The 15,976-nt window shown below is 36.2% G+C and overlaps 1 protein-coding gene across 5 annotated transcripts; it reads right to left on the reverse strand.

Moving 5' to 3' along the window:
- Window positions 1-426: 426 nt before the first annotated feature.
- Window positions 427-15,576, reverse strand: recql (RecQ helicase-like). 5 transcript variants are annotated; one of them, XM_083529089.1, is made up of 18 exons: window positions 15,463-15,576; window positions 14,651-14,720; window positions 13,890-14,108; window positions 13,633-13,812; window positions 12,271-12,377; window positions 11,950-12,148; window positions 11,648-11,814; window positions 11,117-11,192; window positions 10,253-10,401; window positions 9,702-9,819; window positions 9,267-9,405; window positions 9,091-9,182; window positions 8,134-8,350; window positions 7,878-8,010; window positions 6,507-6,566; window positions 6,182-6,406; window positions 2,179-2,334; window positions 1,076-1,811 (listed from the first exon to the last, which is right to left on the reverse strand). In XM_083529089.1, exons 2-17 carry the CDS (start codon window positions 14,670-14,672, stop codon window positions 2,206-2,208), a joined length of 2,232 nt encoding a protein of 743 aa, XP_083385215.1. In that variant the 5' UTR covers window positions 14,673-14,720; window positions 15,463-15,576; the 3' UTR covers window positions 1,076-1,811; window positions 2,179-2,205. The 5 variants fall into 5 exon arrangements, with proteins under 5 accessions (XP_083385216.1, XP_083385213.1, XP_083385215.1 ...); XM_083529086.1 differs by lacking the exon at window positions 2,179-2,334; XM_083529088.1 differs by lacking the exon at window positions 1,076-1,811 and having other exon boundaries at window positions 2,136-2,334.
- Between the last annotated feature and the right edge of the window lie 400 nt (window positions 15,577-15,976).

Consider the following 15,976-nt stretch of genomic DNA (forward strand, 5'->3'; position numbering starts at 1 on the left):
TCATGATGTCCAATGAAATTATCCCAACCTAAACAGTCAAAAAAAAAAAAAAAAATGCATCTATTCAAGTTCACCTTACCACCACATATCCTTTATCAACATAGAACAATTTCAGACTATAGCACACCATTTTATTAAATGGCTTAAAATACTATATAATTCGTCTTATATGTATACAAATGATATATTCGATAATATGCTATCATTTCACAAAGCTAAATGCATTACATGCGCACATTTTTAAACTATTTGATTGTAGTTTGTGCGATTTAAAGCGACAGTAAAAAGGGATCCACTGTGGAACCACTTTTTTTTGTTTTGTAGCCATCTACTGGAGGATAGGAAAACTGCAATTTCTTTCTTGGTCTTGCTGCATTTGAAAATGTAAGCGTTATGTTCATCATACACAATAAAATGACTGACAAATTTCTTCTACCAATGAGCTCTGACATTTTATTCCTGGTCAAAATGCAAACATCGTAATCCGCTGAACCATTATAACAAAAGTAACCGTAAGGGTAAGAAAAAACCCCCTGCAAAAACCTTTGTGGAAAAGAAGAAGAAAAAGAATATAGAAAAGAGCCATACAATAACATCCACTATAACATTATCATAAAAAAAAAAAAAGCAACAAATGATAACTGTCTGGCTAAGGATATAATATTAAACAATTTATCTAATTGGAAAGAAATATACAACATGGCATTAAATTAATAAATAAAAAGTTGTAATTGTTAAACTGCCATAATATTAAAAAAAAATAATCAATGATGAAGTAGTGTGATGACTGTTGCCACCCTGAGGTTAATTATTTTTCTTTTATACCACAGCATTACTGCAAATGCATGAAATAGATTACAATTTTTATTTATTAAAACAAACAAACAAACAAAAAAAAGTTTGCGATGTTGTGGAACACAAGTCCAAGAAACCTTATCGCTCCTGATATCACTTACATCATAGCAGCCATTAACATTCCCTCACGAGCCCTTTATTGCTCTCTTGAAATGAAAAAAGAAATAAAAAATTCAAACCAATCACAACCCAGAATTCAATGGCACCGTGACATCAACTAGCATACATTAGAAATTCTTTATATTTTTCTTACTTTTTTTATACATTTTTAACACCAGAATAAATAAAACAAGCAAAAAAAAAATAATTAATACAAATCAAACACTGATTGGTGTCTTTTTCAACAATTTTCAAAATGAGGCAACGTCCATAACTGTTCATCACTGGATCAGTTTTCTTCTCATACTAACGCGTGTCCACAAATTCCTTGCACTTTTGGCTAACGTGGTACTAGACGGCAGACGGAGACTTCGTAGCGGCTCTCTTATACACGTCAGCATTCCTGAACCGGATTCCTGCAGCTGCTCGTGGGAAGTGTAGTTTATCCTCCTCAGCTGTTTGCTGTAGTAGCTGCGGAGGTCGGACAGTTCTTCTAGAGCTGCTGCTGAAACGATGGAGGTCTCTGAGGGACAGCTGGCCAAAACGGAAGGCGAAGGTGAAAATGGTTGTCGTCTCCTTTTTGACGCCACCAATTGTTGCTTATTGGTTTTGCTATGACTTTGGACGTTGCCTTTCTGTTCCTGAACATTCACTTTTACATAAACTTCAATTACAGACGGCTGGTTGCTTTCAGGGGGTTCAGGGGAAGAATCTTTTTGATTTTGGGAAGGTTCTCTCTCTGGGTTTGGTTGGTTGCTGGTCATTTTGATTACATTTCCATTTGTACTTTGATCAGTATTGATGTCCTTCGCATATCCGTGAGTTTCATCCTGTGGTGCAGCATCTGATTGGTCAATCTGAGGAAATGGACGACATATGGAATCTGTAATTTGGTAATGGAATAGTGAACAGGCACAAGTAATTATGAGTACATTGGGATTAGTGATCCATGCAAGACGTTAAAGCGAACCACCCTTGTTCCTATGTAAGGGAACCCACAATTCTGCGTTAGCCAAAAACAGTTAAGGAATGGGGGTTGGGTTTGTTTATGAAAATACGTGTATAGCCAGGACGTGCAGCATGATGTTAGGGTAAGCGACAAACGTGGACAAGCAAAACAAATGAGTGCTGAAATGTGTTTTTTTTTTTTTTTTTTTTTTTTTTTTTTTACATCCTCAGTAGACAATATCTTCATGCGAATTTGAAAATGGTAAGAAACTGTACTTTTTCCCACTCTTTTTCCTCATGAGACTAGGGGGCAGGTTCTTTCTTGATTTTCTTGGCCACAGGGTTTTTCCCAGCCTTCTCAGCCGGTCTTTTTCCTTCTTTTGGTTTTAGCTTGGCACTACTCTTATCTCCGCTGCCTCCTGTCAGATTGACCTGTGGGCAGCACAAGAGCTTGATTTAAAACCAGCATGCCTTTGAAAGTGGGCAAGACTGAGTGCACAGAGATAAGCAGTAACTGAAAAAGAGAAGACAGCCGGATTATTTATCATGGGGTGAATTTTTCACAAGCGTGCACCAAGAGGCATTTCCAACACAGTCTTTGAATAAGGAGCTCACAGGAGTGGACAAATCAGAAGGTCAGGACAAGCAGACACCATGTCCAGACTCTTAGTTTTTAATTTTGTAGCAAATAGGTTTGACAAAAAGAAAAGAAAACACCTAGTCTTTATTGACTTTCAGCAAATGCTGTTAACTGTAGCAAATATTACACGTCCTGAATACCAACACCTGTAGAGCTACACACACATACAATCTTTCTGAAGTTGCCTTCTATACCCAAGCATGCTCTTTTGGCTGTAGCACCTAAATATCATCTTGAAGTAAAGTAGGTAAAATAAGTAATGTAAGTAAATTTAGTTAGTACACTAAGTATAAGTCAAGTAAGGTTGGAAAACAGAAATGTAAGTGACAAAGAAGAAGGAAAAGCAAATAAAGTACAAAAAGGAGAGTAAGTAGAAAAGGTAGAATGAGTAGAGAATGTAACGTAAGTAGAAAAAGTAAAGAAGAGAATATAAAGTAAGTAAGTGTAAGCGGAATAAGTAGAATGTAAGGAAATGGAGAAAGTAGAATAGGTTGAGAAAGCAGATCAAGTAGAGAATTCAAAGTACATACAATAAATAGAGAATGTAAAGTAGGTAGGAAAAGTAAAGTAGAGAATGTAAAGTGGGTAGGAAAAGTAAAGTAGAGAATGTAAAGTGGGTAGGAAAAGTAAAGTAGAGAATGTAAAGTGGGTAGGAAAAGTAACGTAGAGAATGTAAAGTGGGTAGGAAAAGTAAAGTAGAGAATGTAAAGTGGGTAGGAAAAGTAAAGTAGAGAATGTAAAGTGGGTAGGAAAAGTAAAGTAGAGAATGTAAAGTGGGTAGGAAAAGTAAAGTAGAGAATGTAAAGTAGGTAGGAAAAGTAAAGTAGAGAATGTAAAGTAGGTAGGAAAAGTAAAGTAGAGAATGTAAAGTAGGTAGGAAAAGTAAAGTAGAGAATGTAAAGTAGGTAGGAAAAGTAAAGTAGAGAATGTAAAGTAGGTAGGAAAAGTAAAGTAGAGAATGTAAAGTAGGTAGGAAAAGTAAAGTAGAGAATGTAAAGTGGGTAGGAAAAGTAAAGTAGAGAATGTAAAGTAGGTAGAAAAAGTAAAGTAGAGAATGTAAAGTGGGTAGGAAAAGTAAAGTAGAGAATGTAAAGTGGGTAGGAAAAGTAAAGTAGAGAATGTAAAGTAGGTAGAAAAAGTAAAGTAGAGAATGTAAAGTAGGTAGGAAAAGTAAAGTAGAGAATGTAAAGTAGGTAGGAAAAGTAAAGTAGAGAATGTAAAGTAGGTAGGAAAAGTAAAGTAGAGAATGTAAAGTAGGTAGGAAAAGTAAAGTAGAGAATGTAAAGTAGGTAGGAAAAGTAAAGTAGAGAATGTAAAGTAGGTAGAAAAAGTAAAGTAGAGAATGTAAAGTAGGTAGAAAAAGTAAAGTAGAGAATGTAAAGTAGGTAGAAAAAGTAAAGTAGAGAATGTAAAGTAGGTAGAAAAAGTAAAGTAGAGAATGTAAAGTAGGTAGGAAAAGTAAAGTAGAGAATGTAAAGTAGGTAGGAAAAGTAAAGTAGAGAATGTAAAGTGGGTAGGAAAAGTAAAGTAGAGAATGTAAAGTGGGTAGGAAAAGTAAAGTAGAGAATGTAAAGTAGGTAGAAAAAGTAAAGTAGAGAATGTAAAGTGGGTAGGAAAAGTAAAGTAGAGAATGTAAAGTAGGTAGAAAAAGTAAAGTAGAGAATGTAAAGTAGGTAGAAAAAGTAAAGTAGAGAATGTAAAGTAGGTAGGAAAAGTAACATAGAGAATGTAAAGTGGGTAGGAAAAGTAAAGTAGAGAATGTAAAGTAGGTAGGAAAAGTAATGTAGAGAATGTAAAGTAGGTAGGAAAAGTAAAGTAGAGAATGTAAAGTGGGTAGGAAAAGTAAAGTAGAGAATGTAAAGTGGGTAGGAAAAGTAAAGTAGAGAATGTAAAGTGGGTAGGAAAAGTAAAGTAGAGAATGTAAAGTGGGTAGGAAAAGTAACGTAGAGAATGTAAAGTGGGTAGGAAAAGTAACGTAGAGAATGTAAAGTGGGTAGGAAAAGTAAAGTAGAGAATGTAAAGTGGGTAGGAAAAGTAAAGTAGAGAATGTAAAGTGGGTAGGAAAAGTAAAGTAGAGAATGTAAAGTAGGTAGGAAAAGTAAAGTAGAGAATGTAAAGTAGGTAGGAAAAGTAAAGTAGAGAATGTAAAGTAGGTAGGAAAAGTAAAGTAGAGAATGTAAAGTAGGTAGGAAAAGTAAAGTAGAGAATGTAAAGTAGGTAGGAAAAGTAAAGTAGAGAATGTAAAGTGGGTAGGAAAAGTAAAGTAGAGAATGTAAAGTAGGTAGGAAAAGTAAAGTAGAGAATGTAAAGTGGGTAGGAAAAGTAAAGTAGAGAATGTAAAGTAGGTAGAAAAAGTAAAGTAGAGAATGTAAAGTAGGTAGGAAAAGTAAAGTAGAGAATGTAAAGTAGGTAGGAAAAGTAAAGTAGAGAATGTAAAGTAGGTAGGAAAAGTAAAGTAGAGAATGTAAAGTAGGTAGAAAAAGTAAAGTAGAGAATGTAAAGTAGGTAGGAAAAGTAAAGTAGAGAATGTAAAGTGGGTAGGAAAAGTAAAGTAGAGAATGTAAAGTAGGTAGAAAAAGTAAAGTAGAGAATGTAAAGTGGGTAGGAAAAGTAAAGTAGAGAATGTAAAGTAGGTAGAAAAAGTAAAGTAGAGAATGTAAAGTAGGTAGGAAAAGTAACATAGAGAATGTAAAGTGGGTAGGAAAAGTAAAGTAGAGAATGTAAAGTAGGTAGGAAAAGTAATGTAGAGAATGTAAAGTAGGTAGGAAAAGTAAAGTAGAGAATGTAAAGTGGGTCGGAAAAGTAACGTAGAGAATGTAAAGTGGGTCGGAAAAGTAACGTAGAGAATGTAAAGTAAGCAGAGAAAGGAGAGTAAGTAGAAAAGGTAGAATAAGTAAAGAATGTACAGTAAGTAGTTTAAGTACAGAATGTTAAGACTGTAAAGGTAATATAATGAAAAAAATATATAAAAATGTAGAGTATATAAAGTAGAGACTGTAAGTAAATTAAGTAAAGAATGTAAAGCCAGCAAATAAAAAATAGAAAGTAAAGTAAGTATAGTACACAGAAACAGTAAAACAAATAAAGAAAAACTAAAAAAGAGAAAGTAAAGCAAGTTTATATAAAAAAAAAAAAAGAAAAAAAAAAAAGAAAGTAACCCACATTAAATTAGAGTTTGTAATAAGTCCGTCCATACATTGATCTATTTAATGGCACACACAAATCTCATATTTAAACAGTATTATTCATGTGAGATGTTGGCTAACATGATTTTCTATATGGCCCTATATTCCTTATTTTACTTCATCTATGAAATGCTCTAAACTCTCTCACTGTATGCTGTTACATAACTATACATTTACTGATGCCAAAACGTGAAACAGAGTATGTGTGTATTTTCATATCCGGTCCACTAGCTAACAGATGTATGATTTGTCCACCTCTGAGCGCAATGCAGAAGAACGCTAATAGATCGTGTTGTATTGGTCTGTATGCCTCTTAATCTTAGGGAAGTGATACAGAGTCCCCATAGAACAGTGCAGATTCAGTGGATGATGCTCCGCAGGCCACCAAAGAGTGATAACTGAAATCGAGTTCGCCTCCACCTCAAATTGCGATAAAGTGTGCTGATGAAATCACCTGCTTGACTCTGTAGCGGAAGCGTCTGCTCTTGATTTTAAACGCAGGCTTAACATCCTGCAAGCTGAGCACAGTGCTCTGAACGTACTGTCTACGTGCTCGCCGCTGGCGTCGTCTTTTACTTCCCTTCTGTTTCATGGCGATCACGGCCTGCTGCACTGCCTCACTGGCTTGCCCGAGGTTTCTCCACCTCCTCCTTATTCTGCGTTTTGTACGCCACTCAGACTAGCGTTATAAAGTCAATTAGGATTACTGGACAGCATTAAGGGGACAGCTGAACAAAACTAAACATAAAGCTATTTTTCTTTAACTAAATGAGCCAAACCTTTATGAAATCCACACCAGAGCATGTCCAAATGTCAGACTGATTTTCACTCTTGATGACCTTTGTGTGAAAATCATCAAAACAAAATAACAGGTCTTTAGATTGACATCCTTTACTGAAATTAGAAGGTAACTCAAATTAAGGCATCACTTTGGGGAAATGAGATATGTTGAGTGAGTTATGGCTTTACTGCACATTCTTCTCGTCCTTGTGTGGTCATTTATAAACATGCATAAAAAGTGCACTCATACATCAGAAGTCTCAACGAAGGACACACAATTAAATACCCCCTACTGACAAGTCAAGTCAAACTATACACTAATCAAACATACAGAGTTTTTACCTTAACATAAGGCATGAAAGGTGGATCTTTAAGGAGAGAAATCCACTTGAGTTTAGAACAACTAAGGGGGCGGAGCTTTCAGGGGCATCAGTTCATAATTGACCATATTAGGAAAAGGCTCTTTCAGCAGAGTGACAACTCTAATTTGAAAACTTGGTATTAGAGGTCGACTGATTCAATTGTTTTTGACGATCAATTGGCACCGATACTGGATTGCTGGAATTATCGGTAAAAAACCCATAACAATAGTTTTTCTGTCTTGCGTCCATTGCTGGAACAGTTGAAAAAGCCTGCGGTCATTACAAGAGCGGCCTCTAGAGGTGAATCACTGACACACACGCTGTTTGTTTTTACACCTGAGCGCGTGCTGCACGGAGAGTGCTATATCCTATTTATTATTTAGTGATTGTTTAATGATATTTATTAATGAATAAATTCATATTTATTTAATTTAGCACATGTTAATAAATCAGTACTGGTTTTTTTTGTACTATTTTACTATGTTACTTATTTTTTTTTGGTTTTATCCAAGACCCGTTTTAAAAACTAATCGGTTATCGGTAAGTACCATCTAAGCTAGCGTTAATTACATTGGGATGTTTTTTGCAAAATGTAAAACAAAATATTACCATGCTTAAAAACTCTACTCCTCTGATAAAGCATGAAAAGACGAGTGTAAAATCTGTGTCTTAATAATTTATATAATATTAATATAATAATTATGATATTTTACACATTTATTATCAGGCAAACTTCCCTGAACAAAGACATCTCCAGGTTAGTGCTTATGACTGATGATGTTTAGGTGTGACTAGCTACATGAAATGTCAGAGAGAAAGACTACAGGTGCACGTAAGTAAAATTAGTTGGTGTGAAAGAAACACTGATCTACAGTGAAATGGAATAATATCGTGAAATATTCTGACTGAAATGCAGATACATTTTCAACAAGTAAAAAAAAAATGATATATATATATATATATATATAAAAGAATACGAAAGAAAAGAAAATGAAAAGTTATATTTACACTTGAGCTCGGTGTAGGCACTTTCCTCCTCATCTTCATCGTTACTGTGTGGTTTTCATTCTTCAGTAGGCCAGCTTTACGTCCTGCTTTCAGGTAAAAGTAGGTAGTGTAGGGCGTGAAGCTGAAATCTTCACTTTAAAACAAAACAAGGACGAGCGTAAAAATTCGTACTTCACCCATTGAAACATTTCAGAAATCTTAATCCGGTGTGCAAAACGTTCATGTGATCCTCCATATGAGGGGTATTAAACAGTACCTGAAGTAGCCGTTCAGTAAAAGATGAACAATGATAGATTCCACCTCCAGGCGTGACAGGGTCGTGACCTTGGCCATTTTACGGACCTTGCTGCTGCCTTTCCCCATCCAGGTATCGCACACCTTCAGCGGCGTCATCTTCTCGTCCAGAGATGCGGCCAACTCTACGATGGCCACCACTTCACGTGCGTGCTTGGTAATGTCCATGGTAATGTAGTCTGGCACAAAGACACTGACCAGTTACTATACTGTAACCATTAGATGGAAACCAGGCTTAAACCAATCAACTGTAACTTAAAAGGAATGTAGAGGAGAAAAAAAAAAAACAAGCAGCAGAACCTGTACTGTGATGCTCCTGCAAGCTTTCAACACAAACAGTATAAACTTTCTTTCGGCTTCTCCCGTTAGGGGTCGCCACAGCGGATCCTCCGCACGTTTGATTTGGCACATGTTTTACGCTGGATGCCCTTCCTAACGCAACCCTCCCCAATTTATCCGGGCTTGGGACCGGCACTGAGAGTGGCTGGGGATGGTTCCCTGACCGGGCAACGAACCCGGGTCGCAGCGGTGGGAGCGCTGCTTCTTAACCACTAGACCACCAGGGGACCAAAAAACAGTATAACTATATTTAAATACCATACTTGTAGACAAATGTTTGTGGACAGCTGATAATAAGATTCACATATGCATTCAGAACATGCCATTCCACATTTAGTCCCACATTAAAAAGGTTAAAATTATTTATAAGAATTTAAAATACACCTAGCCGACATTACTAACGATAACGGGCGCAAAATTATAGCTGTTTAACTCATTTATTAATATTATCATTCATTTAAAAGTTGAGTATTGATCAGCGTAAAGTCAAAATCGAAATCACCAAATTTTCAAAAGTAAAAAAATTTTTTTTTCATGGATGCCTGATTAATAAATTGTCCTACTCAAACCTTTCTCTTACCATTGCCATGACGACACACATCACACGCCTTGTTGCACTCTTCATCGTCCCAAACTTCATCAAAGTGAATGGCCATGATAGCTCGCCGGCACCTGAGCGTAAACATCACACGTGAACTGCTGTAATGCAACTGCAAGAACAAATGCACCTAAAACTCTAAGATTGCGTATTAATACCTGTCCACATTCTGACAATAAGCCACCATGTTTTGAAGCTTCTGCTGGCCGGTGTTCTCCATCACAACCATGGTGCTGACCCTGAAAATATCTGCAAATCCATAGAACACGACACAGTCTGCTGGACGGTCATCTCTTCCTGGAGGAAAAAAAAAAAAAAAGAACTTCCAAGTAAAAAATAAATAAATAAATGAAAGTCAAACATAACACATCATATAAGCGTCACATGGATGTAGACCAACTAATCATGTGATACTGTCCAGTGATACTCATCTCACACACATAAATGTGCATTTATACCTAAATGTGCATCTGATAACAGTTAAATCAAAAGGTCTGAACACTACGTAATATACAGCAGTCCATTCATTTTTAAATGTGCTCATCCTCGATCTAAACCGTAGACATTGACAGCTCTATGTGTCAGTAACGTACCTGCACGTCCACTCTCCTGATAGTAGTTCTCCATGGACTTGCTGATGGTATGGTGGATAACAAACCGCACATCTGCTTTGTCAATACCCATTCCAAACGCCACCGTAGCAACGACCACCTTAAAAGGATATAAAATGCGTTTTAACTTCAATTTCCCATTTTACAGTTTTCTGTCCTGCTGAAGGCAATGTTCACCCTAAACTAAAAATATTGGGCTTTATTCCACAGCTCTGTATATACATATACATTAAATATAACAGTGTGTGCAAGACAGCGGGTAATTCAAAGAAAAGTGGACAGGGCTAACAGGAGATGCGAATTAATATTAAAACGATAGAACAAATCGATAGAAATGCATGCGTGTTCCAATATACAGGCTGCTTTAACTTCAAAACAACATCACAGACATGATTTAGCCCTATTTACACTATAATAAATGCCATTCTTTGCTGGAGTGATTCAATTATTAAAAGAAAATTGGTGAATGTATTCCTGCTTAATTCTCAGTTTACATTTGCCCAAGGTCACTTTTATGTATCCAGAGGTTGTACCTGAATCTTTTTGCTAGCCCACTGATGATGCACCAGGGTCTTGTTTGAAGGCTCCATGTTTGCGTGGTAGGGCTGAGCCAGGACACCCTTCTGCTGCAGCTCTGCAGACACAGTCTCTGCATCTTTCTGTGAGAACACGTACACTATTCCTGTAAAGGGTTTAAAAAAACAAAAAAACACAACAACAATTGTCTAATTTCATCATATTTCATCTTCTTTTTTCTTTACGAAGACTAACAGCTGGGAACTTTAACAGTGGATGTGTCACATAAACAACCTTTTCAAAACACTACACTAAATGGACGAAAGTATGTGGACACTTAAACATAAGATTTGTTTGTGCTTTTTTGAACATTTCATTCTACATGTATTCCCCGTCGTTTCAATATCCTCCACTATTCTGGGAAGATGTTCCACTAGAGTTTGAAGTGTGCTTGTGGAGATTTGTGCTCGTTTAGCCACAAGTGTGTTAATAAAGCAAAGTACTGATGTAGGAAGAGTAGGGAAGACTGGGGTTGAAATCAGAGCTCTATAGCAGGAGATCTTCTACTCCAAACCATACAAAGCATATCTTCATGGAGCTGGCTTTCTGCGCAGGAGGCATTGAGCTGCTGGAACAGGTTTGGGTTTCCTAGCTACAGCATCCAAAGACATTCTATATAATTGCGTGCCTCCAACTTTGTGGTAAAAAAGTGTACAACATAATGCTGGAATATTTAAATGTCCCAATACTTTTTTTTCTATATTTTATAGTTATTGTTGATATGGTGAAGTTTTCACTTATTTATCTTTGGAAGTTGGAAATTAAGCTGTAATATTTGGATTTTCATTTTATAATTTGTATTCAGGAGCAACGCAAATTACCTGATTGGTCCTTGTATTTTCCTTTAATCAGAGCTGCAATTTCTTTAGTCGACTCGTCTCCATTTTTAAATCGAATCTGCAAAATAAATAAATTAATAAAAGTAAATCAAGAGTGGGATTTTAGCTAGTCAAAGTTAAAGCTGTCATTTCTGACAGCTTCAGGACAGACGACTTTTGTGCTGGGGTTTTTTTTTGTCTTAATAACCTCAATAAAAGAGAAAAGAGATTGGTGAGAGAATGGAGGTTTATAGTTGTTGTAACACATCAGAACAGAAAATCAATGTTAATTTTAGAAATAATAATAAAAAAAAATTACAAGTTGTTTGTACATAAATGTTAAGAATGCAATAGTTGGCACACTGATGTGGTATAAGGAAAATAAAACACCGCAGCACATAAGATTGTGATATATGTTTTAAAGGATTATAATAGAATCTCCAGAAGCTTCTTCATACACCATGGTGGTGTTTATTTTCCTATTGCAGCATGACACCAAGTTCATCTGTAATGTGAACTGGAGATGATGTTTACCTCGTAATAGAGATTAGGCCTGTTAAATGGTGCTGTAAGTGTGACTGGATCCTGAACACACAGGATCTTCTGGCAGTCATTCAGAACACTGCTGGTCGCAGTGGCAGTCAGACCGATCAGTGGGACTGTAGGGAACTGACGTTTGAGAATACCCAGGAGCTTGTAATCTGAATCACACATACATTCATATCAGTAAGGATTAAATCATTGACACTCTGAATACGATACAATAATAATAAGAATAGAGAAATTTCATCGTAGTTAACGATGAAAAAAAACAAACAAAAAAAAAAAACACGGACCTGGTCTGAAGTCATGACCCCACTGACTGCAGCAGTGAACTTCGTCCACAGCGATGCGCTCCAGCAGACCCATATTATACGCTTTCTCCAGCTTAGACATCAGCAGTTTACTCTTGGCGATCTTCTCCGGCGTGACGTAGAGCAGTTTGAACGGGCTGTTTTTATCAATCATACCTGCCATGACGTATTTAGAATCCTCCTGAACGAGCCATAAATAAATAAATAATTAGAAAAGTTGGAATTTATTGTGATAATTAAATGTACAGCAAACTGAATTTCTCTGTAATAAGAAGAACTTGTGACATCTTTTATAGTTTCAACCTTTGAACTGGAAGCATTAAGTGTTACAGCAGGAACGTTGATGGACTTCAGATACATGAGTTGATCCTCCATCAGAGACACCAGCGGTGCTATGACCAGCGTAAAGCCTTACAAACAAGCAAAATATTGTCATTAACGAGTTCGGTAACAAAGCTGAAAGTCTTGAAACTTTTATTAGTTATGATCTACCACAAAACACATACACATTTATTGTTTCAGCATTCCTATTTTACAGCCATCCATGAGTACTGTTGGATAGTATACCTGAAGCACAATATGATCCTGGACGCATGATAATCCAGTAGTTTATCCAGGAGTGTCAAAGTGTCAGCATTTACATTACACTATTAACTTTTCAAGTTAATAGTGTAATGTACAGTTATATACTTTAACATATATAACTGTAAAACCCCAGGTTGTGAAGGTGTGGACAGTGACTTGGTGGTCCCTTGGTGCAAACAAGTTCTATCAATGAGCACTATTAACTCTAAAATTAGAATCCGATTATTCTATATTTAAAAAAAAAAAAAAAAAAAAAAAAAAAAAAAAATTTAACAAACTACTTAATTACATATATGTAGATAAATTTGATCATCATGATATTGATTAACGCATATGGCATAACAAGGGGATTCACAAAAAGCAAGACATCCAAGGACAAAATGAGCCATGCAAAAGTAGGACAGCACCACCACTGGGCTAGTATGACAAGGTGTTAATAATATGACCGATGGGGACTTCCAATGACTGTTACAGACTGAGACATAGCTGTTTCAGGGTAGTTAGGAGGTTAAATAGTAAAGTAGATCAGTAAGTTGAACTCAAGCCAATCATATTCAGCCTTTCAATCATTCACCTTTCAATCTAAGTCAGAAGTTCTTCATTTGCCCAATGTTTTGGTGTGAATACTTCAAAACTATATTCTTAACAGTAATAGTGACGTTTGCACTGGTGTAACAATTTTTGGGGTGCTGTTCGAATTATCCTGATACAACATATCTTTGACAAAGAGATGATTTGCAGCGCCGACCCCCCGACTAAACCCTTTGAAATGTTTGTATATTTGAAATTTTATTTATCATAATTTGTTTTTATTTTATCTCCTATATATATATATATATATATATATATATATATATATATATATATATATATAATTATTATTATTAATTTTTTTTTTTCTGTGTTGTTGTGGGATAGACATGCTTTAATACATGAGCACCTCACAATCAATTCATTAATAAGTAATAGGTGTGTTTAGTCTGAAACCTAAACTGTGTTAAACTGTGTTAAGTTCAATCATGTAAGCCAATGAATATCACATGTTAATTATTTTATTTAAAATTATTTTATTTCATATACCTTTACAGCACACAGATGGTAGCTGGTAGCACAAGCTCTTGCCGCGGCCTGTAGGCATCACCAAAAAGAGGTCTCTTCCAGACAAGGTGAGGTTGATCGCGGCTCGCTGAAGAGGTCGGAACTTGGTGAGATTGAACACTTTTGCGAGTTTCTCCTCTGCCTCTTTTGACCATGAGAAATCTATTACAGAAAGCACAAACATGGTCATGAGCAGTGACACGCTTAAGTGGTCATTGACTTGCAGGCTTTTCTTGTACCTGACTCCTCATAGTGCTGCAGGTCTTTTTTGCTGAAGGTGAGTTTAGACAGCTTCGCAGACCCCGAAGGCTGAGCAGAAACACAGGAGCCATCGAGAATCTTCAGGAGTTTGTTTTTCCTGGAGGTTAGAGATGCCTGCTTCTCCAGGAGCTCAGAAATCTGCAGCTCCAACAACTCCAACTCGGCTTCGACTGACTCCAACTCGGCCCGAGCTTCTTCTGCAACGTGGCAATGAAGTAAAGAATTACATGTATATTAATATTGAGTAAATAGAGTACTATATTGAGTAATTTTGAGTATAAAGTAAAGTAGGTATTAAGCAGTGTCTGTTTAGCATGATGGAAAGCAATGAGGCCACATCTTTCGAACTGGGGATAAGATAATTATTACCCAAAAAAAACCCAAAAAAAAACAGCTAATATAAGTTATGGGGAAGTGGGCGGGGCTTCCTGTCATCCGCTAACTAGAGCATGTGTAGATTTAGAGGAAGAAGACTGTTCTGATCATTTGGATTTGCACTGCATGATTGTAAAAGTAATCTGGGATTTGCCTTCAAACACAGCAGCATCCCTTTGAGACTCTAATGAACTGAGGTTGTGAGGTGGTGGCGTCTGTCACCATCACGTCTGTAATGAGCTCTGCTTTACAGAGACTCCACTAATGAGATGTTTACATACCAGTCTCCTGGCACATTCAGCAGCCCTTTTTTTTTTTGCATTTCAAAAATCATATTGTATTGTAATGTATTGAACTGTCAAACCTTTTTCGGCAATGCTGGCCATTTCAGGTTCCTCTGGATGGATGTCAGGATTGTAAAATATCAGATCATGCTGGTATAACAAAAAGAAAAGAAAACACACACAATGTTATTGATGTTAAATTTTGCATTAAGAAACATAAGGGCAGTTATGGGTTTTATTTCTCATAAATATCACCTTAGACCAATGTTTAAACTTTTATATATAATTGTTTAAATCAGAAATGAAAATCTGTTTTAAAAGCATTTTGTCTACATTTTCTATATGACATGAAAGGACAAGGTCATAGTCTGGACATCTTTGTTGTAAAGCAACAGGTTCTCCAAAGGTTTAGGGACCAGTGACTAGTTTATTAATTTTCTTTTTAATAAATAAAAAAAAAGAAAGAAATCTCTGTACAGATTTCATTATATAAATATTATTTATTGCACCTCAACACTATAAGCATAGAGAAATGAATGAACAAGTGCAATTGGACTGGCTACTTCAGTCAAATTAACAGTAAAAAAAAAACACAAAAAAACATTTAATATACTTTACAATTTGCTTATTTTTATGTCATTTTCCACAAACTTTCACTTTTAGGAAACTCTTAACGATAAACGGTACCACGCGCTGGCGCATGCTAACCGGGTTAGTCAGGTGGATTAGCAAGTTAGCTTGTTTCTTTTTTAACAATACAATTTCATAAATATATTTCTCAACAGCGTCCTAAACCTTTAGTGTTTCCTCTAAATCATTTTGGTCCGTCAAGTTACAAAAATATTGTATGTATTATAAAAATATATAAAAAAAAGTGAATGATATACCGTACCCTCTTCAGAAATCCCCTCTGCCGTGTTTACCAGTTTCGGTTACCCCGCGCGACGACCTCTTCCGGTCACACCGGATATGTGCAGTGTCTTTAATTATCCTCCCTCATCCTGTGCTGAACGTGACCAAGACGTGTACTGTTTTAATAATTAAGAAAATATATCTGTACGTCTTATTTTGTTTATATTTTAAACATTTATGGATTAACTATCTCTCTCTCCCTCCCTCTGTCAAGTTAAATATGCTCCTGAGGTACCAATGACTGATGATCCTGTCCCTTTCTTCTCCATCCTGATGGATCAATCGTAGACCACTCTGTGCAGCTCAGAATGGTTCCACATGAACAGCCCAAAGATCAATGAAGTAACTGAGCAACTCAAAAACTATGAGGATGGATTCAGACTGCATATAAACAGTCTGCTATAATGGCTCAGGACTGCAGTTTTGGCATTAACAATTCTGCATCTAAGCGTCCATTGCTGTGCACCTCAGCAATGATGGAACTGTAATGAATG

Source organism: Silurus aristotelis (assembly GCF_946808225.1).
Source record: "Silurus aristotelis genome assembly, chromosome: 24".
In the NCBI taxonomy this organism is placed as follows: domain Eukaryota; kingdom Metazoa; phylum Chordata; class Actinopteri; order Siluriformes; family Siluridae; genus Silurus; species Silurus aristotelis.